General features: G+C 31.3%; 1 protein-coding gene and 1 long non-coding RNA gene across 3 annotated transcripts; one reads left to right on the top strand and one right to left on the bottom strand.

Moving 5' to 3' along the window:
• The first annotated feature begins 55 nt into the window (after positions 1-55).
• LOC131622705 (uncharacterized) lies at positions 56-1,084 on the top strand. Its single transcript, XM_058893743.1, has one exon. It carries the CDS (start codon positions 56-58, stop codon positions 1,082-1,084), a length of 1,029 nt encoding a protein of 342 aa, XP_058749726.1.
• Positions 1,085-10,038: 8,954 nt separating this feature from the next.
• On the bottom strand, positions 10,039-12,068 carry LOC131622716 (uncharacterized). Of its 2 annotated transcripts, XR_009289984.1 has the most exons (6): positions 11,705-12,068; positions 11,555-11,599; positions 11,135-11,199; positions 10,892-10,965; positions 10,652-10,749; positions 10,039-10,361 (listed from the first exon to the last, which is right to left on the bottom strand). It is a non-coding gene; the product is annotated as an uncharacterized LOC131622716 (long non-coding RNA). The 2 variants fall into 2 exon arrangements; XR_009289983.1 differs by having other exon boundaries at positions 11,135-11,599.
• Positions 12,069-12,284: the final 216 nt, after the last annotated feature.

The following is a 12,284-nucleotide window of genomic DNA, read 5'->3' as shown; positions in this document are numbered from 1 at the left end:
GCTGGGTGATGCTAACAATGAATATTTCCATGTGATTGTTAGAGGAAAAAACAAGATGAATGGCATACATAGGCTTATTGATAATAATGGTAAAAGTATTACGAATCTTAAGCACTTGGAACAGGAAGTGCTGAAGTTTTATAAAGGCTTAATTGGTACTGCTACTCCTCATTTGAGACATGTTGACATAGAGGTGTTGAGAAAAGGAAAGCATATCAAAGAGAGTATTAAACATGACTTGATCAGGACCATAACTGAGAAAGAAGTGAGGGAGGCTATTAACAGCATTGGTGACAACAAGGGTTCAGGCCTTGATGGTTATAATACAAAGTTTTTCAAAAGTGCTTGGAATATCATCAAAGGAGATCTTATGGAAGCCCTTCAAGATTTCTTTGTTAGAAACCAAATGTTTGCTGCTATAGAATGTGCTCTTGTAACTCTTATTCCAAAAACATCTGATGCCAAGAGTATAAAGGAGCTTTGGCCTATAGCCTGTTGTATTATGGTCTACAAGATTATTTCAAATACTTTGGCCAAAAGGCTTAGTAAAGTCATTAATGAAGTTGTTGAAAGTAGCCAATATGCTTTCCTCCCAAGAAGAGTTATCCACGATAATATTTTCATGGCGCACGAATTATTGAAAGGGTATAGCCGCAAGCACGTGTCGCCTAGATGTGCCATTCAAATGGATATTCAAAAGGCGTACGACACGGTGGAAGTTCCAGCTTTGAATTGTATCTTATGGGAATTAAACTTCCCTAAAAAAATTTTTGATTGGATTATGATATGTGTCTCGACTGTTTCCTTTAGGTATTTGATCAATGGCCAGATTACTGAATATATCAATGCACGTTGTGGACTCAGACAGAGGTATCTTGTCTCTCCACTTCTGTTTATGATTGTGATGGATTATCTCCACAAGTGTCTGCAAAAACTAAATCACCAGCCCAACTTCAACTACCACCCTCGGTGTGAGAAACTGAAGAAAATTAAGATTAGCTTTGTGGATGATATGATTGTATTCTACAGAGGAGATTATGGATCTGTTAAGTTGCTTATGAAGGAGTTTCATGGTTTCTCTTAGGCGAGTGGTTTGGTGGCCCACCCTGCAAAGTGTAAGTTGTTCTTTGGGGGAGTCCAATTCAAAGAGAGGCAGATGATCATGAGAGAAACTGGTTCTTCCAAAGGAGATATCCCATTCAAATATTTGGGTATTCCTTTGTCTAGCAAGAAAATCACCATTAAAAAATGTAGGCCACTGATATAGCACACTAGTAACTAAGATCAAGCATTGGACCTCGAGACTTTTGATTTATGTTGGCCGATGCCAATTGATTAGAAGTGTACTCTTCGCAGTCACAACATATTGGATGCAAATTCTCCAATTACCTCAAAAAGTCATAAAAAAACATTGAAGATACTTGTATGAGTTATTTGTGGAGTGGTAAGGAGGAAATTGGTAGGAAGGCTCCCATTTCCTGGGAGAAAATATGTAGTCCTAAATCGGCTGGGGCTTGAACATTGTCTCTACAGGTTTGGAATAAAGCTACAATTAGCAATTTGCTATGGATCATCCAGAATAAATCTGACAAGCTATGAATTTGATGGCTAGATACCTATTACTTTAAAGGTGGAAATGTGTTACAGTGGAAAATTCCCAACTTTTGCGCGTGGATTTTGAAGAAGATCATCAAGAGTAGAGAGTTTGTTTGCTCGGCGAATAATTGGGATGAGGCGGCTAACAAAGGTAAGTATAAGACGAGTCTGATGTATAAGGCTTTACGTAGGGAATGTGTGCAGGTGGATTGGGACAAAATCCTTCTCAATAATCATCCTAAGCCTTAGCCAAATTCACACTATGGATGGGTTTATGGAAAAACCTTCCCCCAATGGACAGGTTGGCTAAATTTGGTGTCAATGTTGATCTCAAATGCTATTTTTGTGACTGTATGGAAACTATGGAACACTCATTTTTTTAGTGTGATATCACTAACAGTATATGGCAAAAGGTAATGTTGTGGTTGAACTTGATTAGAAAGCCCACGGGCTGGACCTCAGAGATGGAATGGCTCATTAAAGAATCTAAGAGGAAAGGCTTGAAGCGACAAGTGTTCAAACTAGTATTGGCGGAAACCATGTACGAGCTTTGGAGGGGGAGAATGATTTGATTTTCTCCTAGAAAGAGTTAGATAATAAAATCATAGATAGTATTATCCATAATATTAAAATTAAATGTAGCTTGTATAGAAAGTTAAGTGTACATATGACACAATATACCTAACTTAGTTTGTTTTGCGTCCTAGATCCTTGTGATCGGATTGTACTTTAATGTTTTTGGTGAGTAAGATTTAATGCTTTAATTAAAAAAACATTAAAAAGTGCCTTGAAATTATGCTAGATGACTTAGGAGTTGTGGAAATGACTAGAGGGAAATTTTGTATTATCTAATTGATTTGAACTTTGATCTAATTGATTAGATCTTCTCAAATTTATGCCCTAAGTCATTCAAACATCGCCTTAAAGATATGTAACGGCTCTATATCACAATCTTCCTTGTTGGGCATCTAAGCGGTGATATTTAGAGCATCTAATCGATTAGGCTAATTGATTACATAATCAATTTGGCATATGGACATTTTTATTTTTGGGTGATCCCAACTACTATATAAAGAGAGGTTTCCTTCACTTGAAATCACGCGACTTTCCAACGGTTTTTTATTTCTTTGGAGTTTATTATTTTTCTCTCCTAATTTTTCTATTTCACTGTTAGTTATCTAAGGGCTATTGAGTGAATCTCTATTTACGAGGAGAATATTTTTGAAAGGGGTCATGTTGGTCGTTTATAGTTGTCATACCCCAAAATTTACCCTCGTACATTTGCAAACGTCATTTTATTTCGAATAATTGACGTAGCTCAGGTGGTAATGATTTGAGGTTAAAAGGTACATGAGTGAGAGGTCCTGGGCTTGAATCTCACTTCTAACATTTCTCCTTTTTTATTTGTTTTCTAATTTTAATTCTAACTTTATTTCCATTATTCAAAAATCATAAAAATTGCATTTTTTTTATTATTTGAATTTAATTTTCGCACTAATTAAATAGGCATTTTTTAAAATTGTCAATTTTCACTTTTATGTATTTTTTAGTCAAAAAATCACCAAAAATCATAAAATATTCAAAAAATCCAAAAAAGGAAGTTTTTAATTTTATTTGTTCTATTTTTAACATTTTTCACAACTTGGGTAACAAGTAAAGATCTTTTTAAGAAAATATTAGTTAATCATTTAAAAGATCACAATCAAATTATTTTTGATTTAAGCTTTTAATGAATAGTTAATATTTGATTTTTTGTTCCATATTTGTTGACCTAAGTTACACTATAAATATCACTAATTTTTACACATTAGTCACACAACAATTCTAACCCTTACTCCCACTCTCTCTCACAAACACAAAAAATATTTTCTCCTCCTTCTCTCTAAGATCAAACTTCACTTTCTCTCATGAATATCATAACAACTTCATAGCTTATTGAAGAACATCAAGAACACTTTAAAAAAAACTCAATAACTTATATTTTCCTCTCACCGTAGAACCGAGCGATTCAACCTCCGCCGAAGACTCCACCGTAGAATCGTGCGGTTAAATGCGCATCTTTCCTCCACAAACCGCCATCGAAGCCCTCAGGTGTTGTTGTTTTATTATTATTAGTTTTGCTAGCTTTTTATTGGTTCAATTGATGGCCATGATTATTGTTTTGAAAGTCTTATTTTTCTTTTGATTTGATTTTGTTTGTGTGAATGGAGAAGAAAGAATACATATGGGGAAGAAGATGAAATCACATGGAAAATAATCTACCAAAGACGTAGAAGAGGAAAACAAAAGAGAAGTGGAACTCAGTCAGAACCACTGAATCAACTGGATCCGCATCACTCCTTCACGCCTCAACCGCCGGCAATCCCTCCAACGGCACCGCAAAACGCAGCAGCCCAACAACCGTCATGCCGGTTGTAATAGTGTAACTCAGTTTTTCGAACTGACTCCTTACTCTTTTTTTTTGATTTCCACATACTAAAAAAATGTTTGGTTGCAGATTTTGTTTTGTGCAAGAGTCGCCACCGACTTTTATTTTATCCAATATTTAGAAAAGGCATAAAAGAACAGGAAAGACCTTTTGACAGATTTTGGGTTCGGGGGGTTGGTTATACAAAGGGAAGGTTTTAAGCACCCTTTGTATCCATAGTTATCCATGGGCTCTTAATTGCTTAGCTCACTTTTGTTTGAATGCTTATTGATTTGAAAATAGAAGAAGTGAAGATGGACACTAGGTCACATAGGTTTCTAAAGAGTTTCACCGGGAATAATGCCCTTCAAATACCAAATACCAGAAGAAAGTTTTTGAAAATGGATGAGAAGTTTTGAAAACAAGTTGTTTGAAAACGAAAGGTGTTTGAGCAAGCAATTAGGAGTTACCTACTCTAAATTTATAAGATCTTTCATTTTCTTAAATGATGGTATGATAAAAAAAAGTAACAAGAGGGGAAACCTTAGAGGTGCAAGTGTGCAAAGTGTTTTCTTTTTTTAATTTTATCTTGATTATTAAAGTTTTAGCTCACAGGTAAAAATATGGTCCAAGTGGACAAAAAGAAGATGGCGGAAACATAAACAATGCGTCCAAATGGACAAAGAGAAAATAGGGGAAACATAAATAATATGTCCAAATGGACAAAGAGAAAATAACAGAAATATAAATAATATGTCCAAATGGACAAAGAGAAAATAACATAAACATAAATAAAACGTCCAAATGGACAAAGAGAAAATAACATAAACATAAATAATACGTCCAAATGGAAAAAGAGAAAATAACATAAACATAAATAAAATGTCCAAATGGAAAAAGAGAAAATAACATAAACATAAATAAAACGTCCAAATGGACAAAGAGAAAATAACATAAACATAAATAATACGTCCAAATGGAGAAAGAGAAAATAACAGAAACATAAATAATACGTCCAAATGGAAAAAGAGAAAATAACATAAACATAAATATGATGAATGATAAAATAAAGCATAAACAAGAAATATAAAGAACAATATAATAAAATGCGGAAATTAAAGTCAATTGTTAGTACGTTAGCACGCGAATCATCTTGAAGCTAGTCAAGTATATCCACGATGTTAGTGAAGATCGATGGTGAATGAATGATGATCTCGGATTTAGAGTTAATGAGAATTTATCAGAAGCTTGATAGAATCATAGCGACTACACGATAAATTTCCAAAAGTCTTAAATCAACTGCATACAATCTCTGCCATATTTGATCTTTTATTCCGATTCGGGACAAAGAAAAAGATAAGAAATAATATCAAATAATATACAAAAATAAATATAAAACAAATTAAACCAAATTCATTTTCTTGGTGATTTTTTGGAATTGATTTTAAGTTAATTAACAAGCTAATTAAACAAATAATTATACAAATAATTAAACTTAACAAGAAAAATATTCTTTTTTATGTCAAAAATTAGATTATAAAAATATAAACCTAAATCTAAAAGGAACATATTTTTGGAGTTTTTTGATTGGTTAAAAAGAATTAAAAAACAATATTTATATAATTACTAATTAATTAAGCAAAATAAATAAATTATAAAAAAAATAAAGTATTTTTATGTTAAAAATTAGTTAAACATTTTATCAACTTAAAACTAAAATTAAATTTTTTTTTTTTAGAAATTAAAAATATGCATAAATATGGAGTTTTTAATTCATGAACTCCTAACACTACTACATGTTACAAACTACATTGTATTTACTCTATAATATCCCAAGAGTGGAATAGAGTGATTGGAATTGATGGAAAGTGACTATTTGAATGAGCATTGATTTTTACAAGTTTATTGAAACTTTTGGAAAATATAAAGTTCTTAAGCTATGGCTTTATGGTATTTGTTGTTGTTGTTCTTGTTGGTCCCCCCTTGATGATTTTTGTATCTCTTTGTGGCTCTCCCTTGAATGAAGAAAATGAAGCTCTATTTATAGGCCAAGCAAGTGGAAAAAACCATGATTGATTTTGTGGAAAAAGAATGGAATATTCTTTTATGCTAGGTTAAAAGCTTAACCATGGTTTAATCACTCAAGTATTATTCTCTTCAATCTTGCAATCTTATCTTTAAGCATCTCGAATGATCATTGCTTGCATCACATGAGCATCTTGGATAATACCTTGAATTATCTCACTTTAATTAAACTTTAAATGAATAAAATTTAATTAAAAATGGAATAAAAATGTCATGAATCATGGATATGTTGTGAATGCCCTTGAACATATGAGAACCAAGATTGAATCACAAAAGAATTGCCCTTTTTGAAAAAGAATCAAATTTTGGTCATTACTTGTTCCATGCATTCTTCCAAAAAAGGTCAACTTCATCAATGCATATCTCCCTCAATTTTGATCCTATGAAAGTGTTCTTTAACTTTTTGGAAAGCCCAAGATGTCCTCTACAAGCCACTCTGGAAGCTTTTTTTGCATTTGGAGAAGTTATCTTGATGATATGGGCTTTGACAAAAAACTGCTTTTTGTTGACTTTCAAAATGACCTGTAATGTTTTGACTTATATCTCTTATGCGGAAGCATTTCTTGACCTTGGACCCAACATCAAAGTTGTAGAGAATTGAATTTCCTTAAGAATGATCTTTGGTTGGAATTTTTCGGATGAATCAGGAGAGAGTTATGGCTGGTCAAAGTTCAGTTGACTTTTAGGTCAAAAACCCTAATTTTGCAAATTTTGAGTCTTGTTGATTTCTGAACTTTTCTTGATGAATTATGATCAATACTTGATCAAATGATAAATATTAATTCAAATGATTGATGTTGACCAAAAATCTTGATTTTTGACTACAATTGACTTTTTTTCAAATGAACTGCAGTTTTGCGATCTTTCAATGAATCAAGGTCTTCTCCTCCGTTGAATGACATGAATGGTCTATAATGTTGATTTGAAGGCTTTTGAATCATATTTTGAGTCTTGGAATCATCTCCTGATTAAAAGTCAATCCTCTGGTGAAATTAGGTCAAAACCCAAATTTGGCGCTTCGGGCGATCTGGAGAGCTGTCTGCCTTAAACTGAGCCATCCTTGGACTTGAATATTGATTGAAGGAACCTTTGAATCTTGAGAGAATGTTGAACCTCTTGTGGGCCTCAAAACCCTAATTTCTTCCACTTTCTCTTGATCATTATCCTGTTTTTGACACACAAGCAACAAACTTTTTTTTCTTTTTATTTTTTGTTAGTAAATAAAATATGCATGATGATAAATGATAATGATAATGCACTACAAAAAACGCGCTTATCTGCGGCAGTTATTTTGAGGGGGTGTTTCAAAACCCCTCCAAAATAGAATAAAAATTGATATTTTCCAATTTTTACTCTTGTATACTTTTTTTAATTAAGATTTATTAAATTAAATATTTTAACGCAATATATTTATTTACAAAGATTTAACTTATTTTAATTATTAATTATAATAATATTATTATAATAATATATATAATATAATTATAAATTATAAATAATATTAATTACATAACATTTGTAGATATATGTATGAAATTAAAAAAAAAAAGAGTCAAAAAAACCCTTCAGTTCCATCGCTTCTCACAATAAACGATCTGCTTCTCAGAACTTGCTTCACACAAGACGGCCATCGATTCTGCTCACCACCGTCGACATTCCACCCTTGTCTGCTACTAACAACAATCGTCGATTACTTTCCGGTCGTCTTCCTCATTAAGGTAAGCTTATCTTTTTTTTTTTTATCTTTTCTCTGTTATATTTAGGATTTCTTTCGATCTTTAAAATCTTGTTTGCAAAACCCTCATACAAATCTGGTCTTCTCTCTCCCCTATTTCAATTAAAGCATTACAGAATAGTAAGAGGGTTCAATTTTAATGAGAAATAGATTAGAGGTTTGATTTAGGAATTTAGGGTTTATGGTGACATATGAGGTGATTCTAACTAAAACTTAGTTTACCTAGTAGTATAGGATTCAGAACAAACGTTTCTTCTTAGTTTTCATCATTGATACGAATAATACAATCGATTTTCCATCTTTGTCTCAACATTCATTTTCCAAGGTTCATCTTCATGTTTATTTTTCTTTTGTTGTTGTTTTGGTTTTTTTACTTGAATTTCACATAAATGATTTTGGTTGTTTTGGTTTTGATTTTTTTTTTTACTTGAATTTCACATAAATGTGTTTCTGTTTTTCTTTTTTAGATTATTTTTAAGAAATACTAGTAAGAGACCCGTGCTGCCGCACGGATATTCGAATATTTGATGTAGTTTATTTTGAATAATATGCGTAAATGTTACTTTGAGCAATTTTATTAATGATTATGTAAATTATTTATACATGGAAAAAAATCAATTTCATTAATGTTTATTAATGATTATATAAATTAATATAAGGATTGTATTGATACTGACCCGTGAAATAAATAAATTATTAATTTTATTTAAATTTAAGCTTAAATACACTTTTGTGTAAATGATAAATTATTTGTTAGATTGAAGCACTAAATTACATTGTTCGTTAAAAATTAAATGATGGCAAGCAATGCAAGCAATGCATGCGAGTAGGACCATGTTATGTTTCACTTCATTGCTTGAATTTTATTTTTAAGTATTTCTTGTTAGTAATTTTAGTTCTGCTTTAGTGTCCACATGGACTGTTTATTTGACATTGGATATCGAGAATCTTGATTTTGACTTCATTGTGGTAAGTGGTTTTAACTTTTTTGTTTAGTGAATCAGATTATTGGAATGGATACATTGGATAAAATAAAATGGTTAGAGTAAATTATTTAGCTTACTTTTAAAAGCTTATAATTAATTTTATCATACTTCCAAGAGTTCGTGATAAGAAATCATCAAACATGTGCAATAATAACTCTAGTACAGGTTATTCATTACATATATTTCTGAAGTAACTAAAACATTAGATGAGCAGGGTGACAGAATACCCGTGCGTCCGCACAGGTAAATTTATTAATATTTTAGAATTTTCGATGGATAAGTTCATTAATATCTTAAAATATTCGATAAATATGTAGTAAATCACCAACATAATAAATTTAGTGTCTATTTACAAATATTACTAATAACAATAAATATGTATAATATTTTATTGATTAAAATAAAAAAGGTATTGAGGTGATAGTGTCCCGTGAATATTATATATTTATATTAATTATAAGTATTTATAATATTTTGTTGATTAAAATAATAAAAATATTATGGTGACTGTGTCCCGTGAAAAATAATAGTAAGTTTCCGTGAAATATAATAGTAAGTTGGGAGATTCTATATAGTTAGTAAGAAAATTAAGTTTTCAATTTGTATTCATATATAAATATTGGTTAGGATATAAGCCTAAATGACATAGACTTTGAAATAATTAGAAATACAAAGTTATAGAAATAAAAGATATAGCCAATAAATTTCCACTTTTTAACTGCAAACCGTTATAAATCATGATTTTGAAGTGGTTAGCTATGTGGAGATAGCGACAACATGAACTTTTGAGGTTTGCTGCTTGAAAAGGTTTGAAGAGGCTTGGAAATTAAATTCAACAGTAATATGATTAATATAAAGTTGATCAACATAAACATATTTTTATTAAACTAAAAAAAAAGTTTTTTAGAATTCAATTTTTAAAAACTTACTCTTACACAAATTAATAGGTGTAGAAATTTACGTGTTTGGGTATTAAGGATTTAATGTATTAACATTTGTCATAAATATTCATCAATAACTTTAAAAACACATAATTTTAGTTTTAAAATAAATTAACTAATAATTAAAATGTATTTATTTATATTTATTCATACATAAAAATGGTCTCTTGTAGAGTATTATTTTATAAGAATTGTGTGGTCCAATGAAATTCTTTTATGTTCAAATAATAAGCTATAGAAAACTTCACTAAAAACATAAAATGGCCGACTAAATAAAACTGTGTAGAAAAAAAATACTAAAATATAAGCTATAGAAACTTTAACAAAAATATAGGATCCAATAACTGTAAACACCTTAGCAACAGCTTTTGCAGGATGTTCTCCTCCTAATCTTATATAATAAAATAATCTTTAAGATTTTATGATATACATGATTGAGCTATAGTCATTCATGTGTATTTGCAAATATTCTTTAAGTATATCATTGTCCATCACTAAATTAACCCCTGCTAGCACCCTTTTGTTAGGGATGAGAATGCAGTTCCGATAATACTCTTTTACTTGCAGAAGGCTCTAAGTTTCTCTTGTTACCATCCAAGATTGACTTCCACCTATAATTAGGATTTTAATAATAAATGATTAGTATAGTGACTCACAATTAAACCACTAATTCAGATGCAAGTATAGTAAAATCATGTATGAAATACAGAAAAACAATAATAGAAAAGCAGTTATGATTCTACTAAAATGGACAAAGTGAAGTGTATATTTTTAAAACTTGGAGACTATTTTGAAAACTTGGAGAGGCTTCTGACAAAGCTCAATCTTCTACTAATCCCTTTCACAGCAGTTGTCACTACTTAGCCTTGCTCCAACCCAGCCTAAGTCTCGGCATTCTCACCTCTCAACGCAAAATCCAGCTTCAATGTTGCCTAAGCCGGAGCGAACATACTCCACTTCAAATACCAAGACAGTATCCAACAGCTGCAACATTATGGTCTAGTGATGCGAAACCAAAACCAGTTCAGAATTATAAGTTTATGCGAAACCGTAATAATGTCGAAACGGAAAAAACATCATAAAACTCCAAATCTCTAAGAACAAACATGGTTACAGTTGAAAAAAAGAGCTAACTACTTACTCCATTCCAGATTATGGTTGCATTTGAAGATTATGGTTGCAAATTGATATGCTGAATGACTTAAAAGATTGGTCCTGTAAGCAAAAATTAGAGAAATATTTTATCAATTAAATTGGACTCATATGATTCAACATACATATTTTTTTCAGCAACCTTGTCAAAGGTAAAAAAGTGGACTCAAGTAAAAAAGGGCACTTCCACCTCTAGATTTTGAAATGAAGAACTGTGTTGTTATGCACAAACCTGGATCTCAGGTAACCCTAGAGCTTTCCAAGTTGTTGTAGCTGCCAAATAACTTCCACCTCTACCTAGGGTTGTCACTGCAAATTATTTTTAAGCCTTCTGAAGAAAAAGAAATGCTATTTATTTTCATCAGCAGCAGTTCATCAACAAAAAATGTTAAGAACTTCGAACATTCATTTCTCCATGTTCAAGATTCAAAGGAAAAGATCCAATATACAAAATCAAAATAAAAATGTTGAAGCTTCAAAGGAAAAAGTTCAATATACGACATGTGCAAGATGGTGTTTTTAAACAGGGTAAAGAAACAACTTCAGAATAGAAAATGAACGTGGAGGTTAAACTTCAAACATAAAATAGAAGCTGTAAATCGATGAAAACTATAAGTAAAAAAGTTGTGTGATAACCAATGAACCAACTCACCAATGTGTTTCTCCTGCTGGCAGAATTTAAACGAATGGCTTCCATCTGAAATATCAATTTCAAAATCAGTATTTATCGGATAGTTGCAATACCAAAACTGTAGATTGAAAACAATTGAAAGGTACAGCCAAAACTCCTAATTTATCATACCCTTCAGTCAGTTATGATTGGCTGCCTCAGCCTGTTTTGCTCCAATGGAGAAGAACTCAATGATCACTTCCAGTGGCATGCCTTTGATTTATGGAACTTTCAAGAATTTGGTGTTCTTAAAAAAGAGCTCGAATTTGTTAGGAAACACCGAAAGCAGTGTCGTAGTATGCGTGTCTCAGTACCTGTGCTAGTGATATCTTTGGTTAGTTTTCTAACATTTATATTGAGGCTATTTTTTGGGACTGATATTGCATATGCATTATTGTAATGTATTCCATGGATGACCTAAGCATAAAATCAAGTTATAATCTAGAAAGTTCATCGAATTATAAGATGAAAAATTTCAATACCACGACAATCAACAGAAAAGAGAACACATTTTAACTAAGATGCAGTTAATCTCTTACGAAAATCTCTATTCAGCAGCCTTTTTACAGAAAAAAATCATTTTTGCATCGGCTGATAAAGAAGGCTAAGTAGCTTTGTCAAATCTTAGACCTGCATTAAGTACAGTCCAAAATATAACCAAAACTTGACTATCAAACAAACTCAAAGATGGTATGTTAGTTACCTAGGATTA

The sequence above is a fragment of the Vicia villosa genome, unplaced genomic scaffold, assembly GCF_029867415.1.
Source record: "Vicia villosa cultivar HV-30 ecotype Madison, WI unplaced genomic scaffold, Vvil1.0 ctg.000041F_1_1_1, whole genome shotgun sequence".
NCBI lineage: Eukaryota > Viridiplantae > Streptophyta > Magnoliopsida > Fabales > Fabaceae > Vicia > Vicia villosa.
Note: the sequence above shows the minus strand (reverse complement) of the source record. Positions and strands in the feature narration are given on the sequence as shown.

Excerpts from the sequence above, each read along its gene's own strand:
- LOC131622705 (XM_058893743.1), top strand. The coding sequence starts at position 56 with ATGAATGGCATACATAGGCTTATTGATAATAATGGTAAAAGTATTACG.